Genomic DNA, 12,394 nt, shown 5'->3' with positions numbered 1-12,394 from the left:
CCCACCGACAAAAAAAAGGCAAGTCTTCAGACTTCAGTTTCAACACAAGCACCTGCCATTTTGCAACAAACCCCACCGGAGACTTACCTGTAGGTCCAAGGATCAGCACCTTGAGCGGTGCCAGCCCAGCCTTGCTACAATCAACAGTGAAAGTCTGGGGTACATGTGCCCGTACCCCAGTGCCCAGCCCAGGGCCTGAGCACTTCACCTTGCTTGGATCTACCAGCTCTTTGACTGGCACGCGGAATGCACTTCCTGTCAACACAAAATCAAAAATTATTTCTTTTTAAAAAAAAACCATGCATGGTATTGGTCATAACCAACACAGAACAGGGAGTTCCCAATACACACCTCCCGAGAGGAGGCACTCAAACCTTAGCTGCTGCTTTATGTTAACAGCAACTGTATGAATGTAGTGATTTGAGGAGGAGTCCACAGCTAGGAGTGGACTCCTTACCCAACAAATGAAAATCCTGCTTCTCTACACTAGTTCCTCTACGAGGGAGGCCTGTCCCTCAAGCACAGGTCAAATAGAACGGACATTTTACCAGAGTTTCGAAGATTTCAATGAAAAGTATAAAATACTTAAAGGTTTGACAGGGTGGATGCAGTTTCCCTCTGGCCAGAGAATGTAAAACTAGTCACCTTGCAGTTAATCCAAAGCAGGTCTACTCACCCGGAATAGGGTGCCCTCCAAATGTAATGTTGACATCGTAGTCTCCAGGGGTGAAGGGGATGTACTCAACACTGCAGCTTCCATCCTTGTTGTCCTTGCAGGACATCTTAGCCTCTGAAGGCCCCTCAATGGCCAGCCCAAGGCCTCCAGTACCTGCTCCCCTAAACAGAGACACAGAGGGGTCAGGGTAGACATTAGGAAATAATAGATTACCATCCTGTCCCAAAAGGGACATCCAGCTGGTCACTTATTACAGCTGGGAGCCAACTAAACCCCAACATGTGGCCCAGCCACATTCCACTTTATTGCCCACCTGCAAACTGGATGCACCAGGAAATCCCTAATCCTCAGGCACAGCCTCAGAATGGACCAGCATCAAGTGAAGCAAAAAAGAGGACACCATGAGGTGTTCACAAAACTAAATAAAAAAAGTTAGCTGCAATTTACATTAGTAGACAGCAAGTGTGGGAAGGAGATTAAATGGCTACCCTGATGCAATTTCTCATTCTCTAACTGATGGTTCAGGTTCTTTACCTACAAGTTCAGGCTGCATCTCACCTGGTTTCCACGGTGAATCGGTTGGGTTTGTTAACTAGGCCTCCCTCCAGACCTGGCCCATAGGCCCGAACACGGGTTGGATCACATCCTTCAGTGACTCCAACTCTGAATGGACTCTTGGGAAGTGGGACATCATCATAGAGTACTTCGATCATATGCACTCCTGGACACGAAAAGGAGCAGAGAGAGAGAAAATAAAAAAGGTGAAGTGAATGGAATCCCTTTGCAGCAATCTACATACTAGTGCTACTGCACTCTAGTGAACTGACAGCAAGCTCAGGTACCAGCAATGGATAACTTTCCTACTCACACCCTGCTTGCCGAATGGAGGGGCTTTTCCTCCAATAAGACAAGGAAGGCAGTCCCTACTCCAAAATGGAAGGCAGAAAGGTGGAGGGAAAACAGCTGCAAAACACCCTTTCATGAGAAACTGATTGGTGGAAACTCAGATAGGATTCTATTCATCACTTCCTTCAGGTCTCAAGAACTGCCTTGAGGGACAGGGAGAATCCCAGTGTCTTTGACCCCTTGGCTCCTAGATGGGGGCAGGACAGATGGAACTCAGCAACCTAACACAGGAGGGAGAAAGGGGGAACGCTGTAATAGATTTAAAATCTCCAAAAGCAGCCAGGGTTTAAGAGCAAACTGAATGGCCTAATGAAACACACAGTCAGTTTGCATGGAGCCCACAGGCTGTCCCACTCGACACCTAACCACGGAATGAACTCTGGATTGACAAAGGACTAGGATACTCACAGGGAACCAATATGGCATCTACAATAAATATTGGTCTTTGAAATCACTAAGTCCAACAGCAAATTAAAACAGAAATAAAAAAGGAGAAACCTAGTAGCATAAAGCCTCATTGTCACTTACCATCTTCATAGGCAGTGTACTCCACATGGTATGTTCCGTCTCCATTGTCCTTAATGAAGCTGTCAGTCATGGCTCCAGATGGATTGGCAATACGAACTTTGATGTGGTTCCCACCAGTCTTGTTAAGAGACCGAGAATCTACAGTGAACTCCGTGGTAACCTCCCGGAGGACACCTGGAATAAAAATCGGTAAAATCAGACAGTTCCCCTCAGTTCCTTTCTACAATAATGATCCTAATGCCCTTCAGTAAAAGACTTTCCCCCTATTCAGTCCCAATATTTTGGATCCATTGCTGTATTCCAAGTAATGTATTACCTTTCATCATTTATCTGATGAATGACAGACACTGGTCATAGACTGTCCTGTTGAGTAAGTATCTGGTCTCTCTCTCGCTCTCTCTCACACACACACACACACACACACACACACACACACAGTAGAAGTTTAAAGAACAGCGATTGAACAAGTATAAACTGTTGCCTTACCACGAGGCTCAACTCCTGGTCCGAACACTTTCATCCCTGTGGTGTCAATGGCTGGATCAACCCTGACACGGGCTGGAAATTTGGGCACTGCATGCCCACCGTACTTGATGGTTATGGTGTACATGCCAGGGAACGGTGGAATGTAGGTGATGCCAAAAGTCCCATCACTGTTGTTCTGAATATGAACTTCAGCTTTGGCACCAGATTCAGAAATGATCTCAATTGTCAGCTCAGCATCCCCTGCCTTGGAACAATCCACAGTGAAAGTTGCTGTTTCGCCCACTTTACCATGCTCCAGCCCTGGACCACTGGCTGTGACCTTGCTGGGGTCAAAGAGAGGTTTGATGTCTGCTTTGAAGGGGGATCCTGGGATGTGGGCCTCAGCAAACAGAATATTGACCGTATATTCACCAGGTTCTGTTGGGAGGTACGAGACAGAGCAGGAACCATCACCATTATCTTGGCACTCAATCTTTGCTTCACAAGGACCTTCTACAGTCAGACCAAGTCCACCAGTGCCAGCACCCTTAGTGTCAATGGCAAAGGGAGCTGCTTTTCCAACTACACCGCCTTTGAGGCCTGGCCCATAGGCCCGAACCTGAAACAGAATCAGAATCAGAATTGCTCATTTCATTTGTATAAAAAGGAACATCTCAAGGTCTTCACAGATTCATTATTTTCATACTTGGTTAGGTATGGTCACAATTACACTATAGTCCTGGCTTCCAGCCAGAGATCTCTTACTTCTAGGGCACTCCACTCCTATACATTACTTCCATAGGAAAAGGATTAAAAAAATCTAGAACAGCTGTCCCAACTTCTAGATATTCCTTACAGTCAGTCATAATTTGAAAATTTTGCACACAAACTCCAAACAGCTTAGTATTTTTTTTAAAAAATTCATTCATTAGATAAGGGCGTCGCTGGCCAAGCAGCATTTATTGCCTACCCCAAATTGCCCAAAGGGCAATTCAAGAATCAACCACATTGCTGTGGGTCTGGAGTCACATATAGGCCAGACCAGGTAAGGATGGTAGTTCCTTTCCTAAAAGGACATTAATGAACCTGATGGGTTTTTCCAACAATCGACAATGCCTTCATGGTCATCATTAGATTCTTAATTCCAGATATTTATTGAATTCAAATTCCACCATCTACCTTGGCAGGATTTGAACCCAGGTCCCCAGAACATTACTTGGGTCTCTGGATTAACAGTGATAATACCACTAGGCCATCAACTCCAATATGTATGACCAGATAAACATTTTAGTCATGAATGTTGAAAGATTAATATCAGCAAGGACAATTCTCCTGCTTCTCTTAAATTTGCAACAGGATCTTTTATGAATGCCTGAGAGGACAATTAAATCTCAGTGCACAGGACTTCTTGACTCTGCTCTGGGAGACATGGTCTGGATTTGGAGTTCCAGACTCTAATGGATTTTGATAAACCTCTGAACTCAGGACAGTGCTATCCACGGAGCCACAGGTCCTACAGTCTTCAGAGGGTAATGGGCAAACTCAAGAAAGGGTGGATAGGGTCAGGTCACTAGACCAGAGTAAGGAACACGGGAATGCTGCAGTGGGGTTAGAATTCGATGGATTGCAGTGGCGGGGGGGGGGGGTGAAGTCATCAATAGAGGAGCCAATAAATTGCCCAGTTTTGTTTTAAATCCAAGTACAGATTGCAATGAATAGGAACTCATCATCCATCTTGACTATGCAGTTTTATGAAAGGAGGAGAAAACGGAATGCTCAGAGTCAGGACCCAGAATATGAAATGAGTGAAGAATTTGCCTCCATCTCCCAATAACCACCATAATTCTTTAGCCTTTGGCAAGGTGAGTGTGGGTGGCAGTAGTTAAGCAGGAAACCTCTTCACCAGCGAGTGATGATCGTGCATTTGTCCCAACCCAGTGTTAGCCCTGAATAGCCTTGCGTAATGCAAAGGGCCCTATTTCCACCACCAGCTCTTGCTGCTCTGTTCTGATACCAAACTTCAAAGTTTTCTCACCTTGGTGGGGTCCGGGGGCATGATCCCCTCCACTGTGAAAGGGCTTCCAGGTACTGGGTGCCCATCGTAACTGATGTCCACTTTGTAAGGCCCCTCCTCAGGTGGCATGTACTTCACAGAGTGAATGTCATTGGTAGAACCTGTTTCCACTTTGCAAGGGATAGGTCGGCGGGACGGAGAGGTGATTTTCACATCAACCTTGCCCTGACCTCCTGCACCTCGAGTGTTAACACTGAATTCCTGATCCTTCCCGACATCAACTTCTGCAAGAAAGAAACAACAACAGCTGGTGTTTATGTAGCACTGGTATCATGCCTTCGTATTCCCAAGCTGCTTCATAGGAGCTACAAAGCCACAAACCAGAGGTTGAGCAAGAGAGTTCCAGAGCCTGGGTACGGGAAGCTGAAGGGACAGCGTGGCCAATGACAGCGTAATTAAAACCAGGTAGGCTCAAGCAGCTAGAATTGGAGACATCCACATCATACAAAACGTTTGTAGGGCTGGAGGAGGCCACCAAGGGGAGGGATGAAGCCATGGTGGCTATCAGAAAATGAGAGAGAGTGTGGTCAGGAGTCAGCGAGCAAGGCAGGGGTTGGGGGGAAAAAAGAAAAAAAAAAAAAAAACAAACACAACAAAAAAAAAAAAGTGTCTGCCTGTGGATTTCGACCCATTATCCTCACGGTCTTCAAGCCCCAGTTCACAAGGTGTTGAGCTAAACGCCAATTGCTTCAGATGATCCCCACGTACATCCCCTTCAAAGGGCTTTACAGTGAGCAATCGCACTCCAAAACGGTGCCATCACCAGCACAGCAAGCAGTGGCAGAGCATACAAATGGAACCTGCAGGAAACGCGGAGTCTGCCGTGCACAAAGACGTGGAGTCAAGTAAGCGGAGGTTCACATCTCATTAGCAAACGGGTGAGGTTACAGCAGTTATCAAGTGGCAACGCTCCTGCAGTCTCAGGCCCTGGTCAGACCACCATGACGTACGAGCGCGAATTTCAGACTAACAGCTGAAATATTTATGACAATTTAATGATCTTACTGTTGTGGAGTCCCTGCACTTTGACCTTGTTCAGATCGAGAGGCGGAGCCACACTGACAGTAAATGGACTCTTGGGAACCTGGTCACCTCCATAAGTCACTGCCACCAGCAAGTTACCCTGCAACGAGACCACAGGCCATTGGTTAGAAAAAGAGCAAACCTTCAAAGTCTATTGCTTTATATACAACACTTAATCTAGATATAGAAAAGCTGGGTGCAAACCCCAGACTTCAGAACTACCCAACTAGGTACACACCCCATCCAGTCCCCACTCAGTCTCCCCGGATACACACCCCAACCAATCCTAGCACCAACTCCCCGGATACAAACCCCAAAAGATTTGTTCCGGTCCCATTAAGATGCAAACCCCAGCATTCTCCTAATAGAAAAACAAACCTCGGCACTGCTCCACTGCGTACAAACCCCATCGCCACCCACTCAAAACCAGCTCTAGGCCCCTCCCAAGTCCACTCCCACCTGTTGCACGGCTGTGTATTTCACGGTGTAGGAGTAGTCGTGGTTATCGATGATCTCGAAGTCTCGGACGGCCTCTCCTTTCGCCGCTCCAGTGAACTGGACGTCCAGTGCGGCCTTGCCAGCTCCCTTTGTGTAGACGGTGAAGTGAGTGGGTTTGCCAACCTCAACACCTGGGAACAGAACAGGATCAGCTTAGAGAGCAGGCCAGCGTGAGGAACCACTCAAGGCTAATACCAAAGCCTAGCAAAGCCCACTTAACATCAGGCAGCACCAGGAGTCAGTACATCCACCTCCTCCTGCCCCCTCCCCCATCCCAGTCAGTGCTAGCTGGAGAGTTCTAGGGTGGGGTTTTAATCCATCTCGGTCCCTGTATTCCACTGTCACTACTCAACTGGCCATCAATGCTGGGAGCTGGCCGTTCCTATTTGCTATAATGCAACTCTCCCACTTAGCTACACCAACAGGAATTGCAATGCTGTTCCCAGACTGAAGTAACCCAATAGGGACAGGACCCCTCAGTCCTGAAGACTCCATGGGGTTTAATTGTTCAAGAATTTACCATGAACTCCTCCCATCTCCAAGTGGGAAAACAGTCTTATATCCATCCCATGTTTATAAACCATGGAAGCACAATAGGATCATAAAGACATAGAAACAGAATAAAGGCCATTCCACCCATCGAGTCTGCTCTGCCATTCCATCATGGCTGATGAGCTGGTTAAGACCAGCTTTATTCTCTCCCTGGTGGTGTCATTTATTTCTACGCCCAGGAGATTCACTTTTAGTTTGGGAGACTCCAAGACAGTCCTGGGAATATTGGTGACCCTCAGCTTCAGCAGAGGCACTTGCACAATCAAACATCTCCTCACCAGTCCGACTCAACCCAGGGCCTTCAGCCTTGACCTTTCCAGCATCATGCGATGGCTCCACCTTAATACGGAATGGGCTGATAGGAATTTCCTGTTGGGAAAAAAAAAAATCAGACAGAAATGTGTTAGAAAATGGGCCAGAGACAGTGGGTGGAAGTCAGCAGACTGTGGTTTGGAATGGGGTAGGGGCAAAACTGATCAGACACTTTAACCTGGTCAAACATCCCAAGGAGGGATTAGTGGAAATCGGATGTGAGCTGCTCCCCATCGCAGTCCTGACCAAGCGATTACTGAAACTCATCGGACGGTGCTTCTCTTAATCAAGGCCCAGCTCAACAGTTCAGTGACAAACTTTGGCAAAATGTGACAGTGGCTGTGTGTGCAAGATCAGCAAGATCCCACAAGCAATGAGATCAAATGATTAGTTAACATCTTCCTAGAGATGTACATAAACTTCCTGCTTCTTCCAGTAACAACTTGGGCCCTTTAAAATACCCACCTGAACAAAGAACAGGCAAACAGGATTTTGGATTAAATTCAAATAATGACAGTGTAATTAAAATCAGGGATGCTCAAGCAGCTAGAATTGGAGGCATCCACGTCACTCAAAACATTTGTAGGACTGGAGGAGGCAAACACAAATCAGCTTAACATTGTACACTCCTAGACCCAGAGGATCTGGTGCATCTAACCACAGCTCATCCAGGAGTTGACTGAACCTTAAAACATGATCAAAATAGGTTTTTATGTCAAAAGGGACTAAGAGACATAGAAGTTTGAGTGCCTTAGTTAGACCTCACCCAGAGTATTGCATTCAGCAAGGATACACTGAGCTCAGGGGTGGGATTGGGGTTGGTACAGGTCCACCACAGTGACACCATAGTTAAAAATGGGGAAATTTGAGGCCAGCTTGTGCTCCCTTAAATCAAGATTAAGCAAGATCCAACTAAGGTGTTTAAGATGATTAAAGGCTCCAATAGGACAAATAGAGCACAACCAATTCTAATGGTGTGCAAGCCCACAAGGGAGCAGAGCCTCAAAATGAGAGCGAGAGCTGCTCAGATAAATCATGTTTTCATACAAAAAAAAACAGTAATGGAGGACTGGAATGCTCACCCCTAAAAAGCAGCTGATGATGGGGATGAAAAAAGTTTAAAAGATAGAACAATTGATTGTTAAGCAAGGGTATTATGGGATGTGGAGCAAAAAGATCTTAAAAAGAGAAGAGAAGAGAAGAGAAGAGTGGAGGTGCAGATTAGCTACAATCAAACTAAAATGCAGACAGGGTAAAATGCCCAAGCGGTCTCCTCCTGTTTGATGTATCCTTTATCAAGGAGAAGCTTTAGATTCTGCTATCCTTCAGAATAGGAAAGTCCAGCCTTCTCAACAGAAGCCAGATGAGAATTTGAACTGCATGTAATCCAACAAATGTGTAACAGGAACAAAAACAAAGTTGCTGGAAAAGCTCAGCAGGTCTGGCAGCATCAGTGAAGGAGAAAAACCGAGTTAACGTTTCGGGTCCAGTGACCCTTCCGCAGAACTGTATAACAGGGTCTGTGTATCTGTCATACCTGGTCAGCAAACAGCACCATGATGGTATAGCGTCCTGGTCCGGGAGGCGTGTACTTCACAGTGAAAGTGTCATTATCATTCTTAATGATGTCAAAATCGATGTCAGCCTCAGCAGGTCCCACGACTCCTGGGGCACACTTAATGCCAATGCTCACATCACCTGGTCAAATAGAGAACAGATTGAGATTCACATGGAAGGCAACTCTAACAGTTAGGGCAAAAGATGTAATGGAGGGCTCCTCTCAAAGCAAGACAAATAATGTCTAGTAAAAACTGGTAAGTGACCTTGTCTGGTAACAGCTGTACTCCCCCACCTTCACATTTCACCATCTAACAGCCAGTTGTTTCACGTGATATGGGTACCACAGGCTAGGTCAGCATTTATTGCTTAACCCAGATTGCCCAGAAATGATGGTAACCTGCCTTCTTCAAATCCCTGCAGTTCAGGGTGGTGCAAGGACATCCACAATGTTGTTAGAGCAGGAGCTCCAGGAACATTGAAGAAACAGCAATATTTCCAAGTCCAGATGCTGTGTTGCTCAGAGGGCAATTTGCAGGAGGATGTTTCCACACATCTGTTGCCCTGGTACTTCAAGGTCAAAGGTCAAGAACCCCATGCACCCTCAGCACCAAGCCTTTGGGCCCCAATACATCCATCTTTCCTGCAACTTACATTTCCATGACCCATTCCGAAAACCCCGCCATCCTTTAGTCACTTCTGTATCTCCACTGCCACAATTCCTTTAACATGGACTTTAAAAAGTTAACGTTACCAACAAAAGCATGATGTGGTACTGTACTGGTCAACCACCTTGTAAAAAACCATATACATAACATGAATGGTGCTACCCCAAAAAAAAATCCTCCAAATACTTCAAAACAGTGCTCAGAGTCAAACACTATTGCTCTCTTGCATTTTGACTGACTGTCATTGAGAAAAGTATGGGCTAATAAATGGAAGTCATTTTGTCCCCGCTTGTCTCTACTTTCCCTGCTCCTGACAGGAGACCAACAAGCCAATATTTCCCAGATCAATGTCCCTCTCTTTTCACACAAGAAAACTCTGCACCACAAGGCAGAAGGGCTTGCTCGAGACTTACCTTGTCCAGCCTCACTACAATCCACAGTGAAATACGTTGGCTCATTAGCCTTGAGTCCAGTTTTCTCCACACCCGGTCCATAGACTTTCACTTTCTGTGGGTGGCAGCCCTCACCCACTGATACCTGCAGCACATGGAGCATAAAATGGAGTGAAGGAAGGAGTGGTTGACCAAAAATGGAGCAAAAAGAGATGTAATAGCAAGGAGCAATGGCACAGGACTCATACAGAACAGGCAAAGTGTGACAAATATTTTGTTGTAATTTCACATTCATGCAAAATTTCACACCCTGCAAAGCTGATCACTATTGCTCACTAACCAGCCCATCTCAATCTCGGTTTTCCGACTCAGTGTCAGTGTCAGACTGAGTTGTTGGGTTTGATCCCACCAACAGAACTCCATTCGACTCTCATATCCCACACTTACCCTGAAAGGACTGTTGGGGATATTGACACCACCCCAGCTGATGATGATGGTGTGTTTGATGGGTTTCCGGGGCACGTACACACACTTGAACGTGTTGTCTCGGTTGTCCTTGATCTGGATGTCAATAGGAACACCTTCCGCATCCTTAGGCAGGGAAGAAATTGGTGTAAAAGACAGTAGTAATTATTGTACTGTGCCAAGCAGAAACTAAGAATAGCCAATCTCTGCCCACTAAAACAGACATCTCTTCCTCCACATTTTGGCAGTTAATTTAATGCCAAAGAGCAGATAAAATTCCTACTGCTCCGAAGAAAAATGTGTCGACAGTCTTCCTTATGGACCCTACTCCAGTGAATGCTCTCTCCTCCCATCCCCATTGTGATGGTGCTGACTGACCCTCTCGTTCCCAACCCACTCCAATACCCAATTATGCTGACTCTCTCGTAGTCAAGTGGAAGGTTTCAATCGGTAACTATCCACACGAGCAAAGAATGGTCTCCCTGCATACAACTGCTCCCTCTGCCCCATCCCAGCCTCCTGATCAGCAAATCTGATCTAGTGGCAGGTACCACCCTGATAGATACCAGCCCCAAAGCATTACCAACCTGCGCATAGATCTTCAGTTCACCCTTGCCTGCTGCCCGTGCATCAATAGTAAATTCAGCTGGTTTGTTCACAATGCAGCCTGTTGGCTCCAAACCTGGGCCAAAAGCTTTCACCTAAAGAACAGAATAAGATTGAGAGAAAGATGGCATAATGAGCAGTGAATTCACCCACTTGCACAGTAACCAGTCAAAGCAGACTCGGTAGTACCAGTATTACACGGGTCAGGTGTTTTATTCTCACGTTGCAACTTCAATTCTGAAGTGCATGAAGGAAAAAAACAAATAACAAATCATTCCTTCAATTCCTGTTCTTTTTTAAAAAAAATAAATCACAATCACAACATGCAGCAAAAAAAGTCACTGGCAAGGCTATTATATACAAGCCATGCTGAACAGTCTAAAAAAGGTAGCAGTCAGCTGTCCTCTTGATCCACAGAACACAACATGTAATTAGAGGCCAGCAATGTAGATCAGCACCAATGGAGCACTGCCCTATTGGAGGGGCATTCCAGAGGGAATGTTGTACTGTCCGAGGTGCATTACAAGATACACTGCAGTAACTCACCAAGGTTCCTTCAACAGCACCTTCCAAACCCACAATCTCAACCACTAGAAGGAAAAGACAGCATTTGCACACAACACCACCACCGCCTGCAAAGCTGCCATCCAAGCCATTCACCATCCTGCCTTGAAACTATAATTGCTATCCCTTTATGGTCACTGGGTCAGAATCCTGGTACTTTCTCCTGAAAGCACTGTGGGTGCAGGACTGCAGCAGTTACAAGAAGTCCATAACCTCTCAAAAGGCAAATAGGAATGGGCAATAAATGCTGTCCCAGCCATTGAAGGAGAAAGAAATTCTAATACCGTCCATTGCCAAGAAAAGTATGTTGGTCACAGATAGACTCCTGGGATTTGTTTACACACGACACCCACCTTCTCTGGGAAGCATTCATTGTTTGCAGGGAGGATGTGAGCCATGTAGGGACTGTCCTTAATGTCTTCATCGTCACAGATCACATGCACAGCATAATCACCGGGCTCAGTGGGCCAGTACCGCACATCACATGACCCATCACCTTTATCATCACATTCAATCTTAGCTTGAGAGGGCCCTTCGATGGAGAACCCTGAAAAACACAACAGATTTGTTGCGAATGGTTTAAACCATTGTAGAACAAGCTCCACCAGACATTCCTAGGGCAGGTACAGCATAAGTAAGACAGCAAAACAAAGACTTTTTCAGTGCACTGACATTGTGCATTAGCCTATGTGTGCACCATTGGCTCCATTTCAACAGGATGATGCCAAAGAGAATGAAGAGTATTGACAGGGTTTGACACTGGATCAGGACCAGGGCAGCCTGTGAATACACGAACCCCATCTTGAAAACAGCAATAACTAACGTGATACTTACCCAGTGTCCCAACTTCGGTTCCAATCGCCTCGACAACAAAATCAGCTGACTTGCCCACGACCCCAGTCTCCAGGCCTGGTCCCCAGGCTCGTACTTTCTGAGCCCCAGCTTCTGGTCCAACCTCCACCTCAAATGGACTAAGAGGGGACCAAAAAAAAAAAAAAATTCAGTACAACCAACAACCAATATCTTGAGATAGTAGGAACTGCAGATGCTGGAGAATCCGAGATAACAAGGTGTAAAGCTGGATGAACACAGCAGGCCAAGCAGCATC

General features: G+C 46.0%; 1 protein-coding gene across 1 annotated transcript in view; it reads right to left on the bottom strand.

Annotated features, from left to right (window-relative positions):
• Window positions 1-12,394, bottom strand: part of LOC109919721 (filamin-C) — a 57,548-nt gene that overhangs the window by 22,860 nt on the left and 22,294 nt on the right. Inside the window, exons 10-24 of the mRNA XM_048609972.1 lie at window positions 12,121-12,257; window positions 11,640-11,833; window positions 10,704-10,817; window positions 10,099-10,242; window positions 9,673-9,796; window positions 8,572-8,732; window positions 7,001-7,091; window positions 6,132-6,301; window positions 5,655-5,772; window positions 4,611-4,873; window positions 2,597-3,194; window positions 2,111-2,284; window positions 1,235-1,397; window positions 677-837; window positions 88-255 (exon numbers count right to left, since the gene is read on the bottom strand). Coding sequence (XP_048465929.1) covers window positions 88-255; window positions 677-837; window positions 1,235-1,397; window positions 2,111-2,284; window positions 2,597-3,194; window positions 4,611-4,873; window positions 5,655-5,772; window positions 6,132-6,301; window positions 7,001-7,091; window positions 8,572-8,732; window positions 9,673-9,796; window positions 10,099-10,242; window positions 10,704-10,817; window positions 11,640-11,833; window positions 12,121-12,257 — 2,780 coding nt within the window. The remainder of the gene's footprint in view (window positions 1-87; window positions 256-676; window positions 838-1,234; window positions 1,398-2,110; window positions 2,285-2,596; window positions 3,195-4,610; window positions 4,874-5,654; window positions 5,773-6,131; window positions 6,302-7,000; window positions 7,092-8,571; window positions 8,733-9,672; window positions 9,797-10,098; window positions 10,243-10,703; window positions 10,818-11,639; window positions 11,834-12,120; window positions 12,258-12,394) is intronic.

This window comes from Rhincodon typus, chromosome 22, assembly GCF_021869965.1.
Source record: "Rhincodon typus isolate 14 chromosome 22, sRhiTyp1.1, whole genome shotgun sequence".
Classification (NCBI taxonomy): domain Eukaryota; kingdom Metazoa; phylum Chordata; class Chondrichthyes; order Orectolobiformes; family Rhincodontidae; genus Rhincodon; species Rhincodon typus.
The sequence above is the reverse complement of the archived record's forward strand: the minus strand, read 5'-3'. Positions and strand labels throughout refer to the sequence as shown.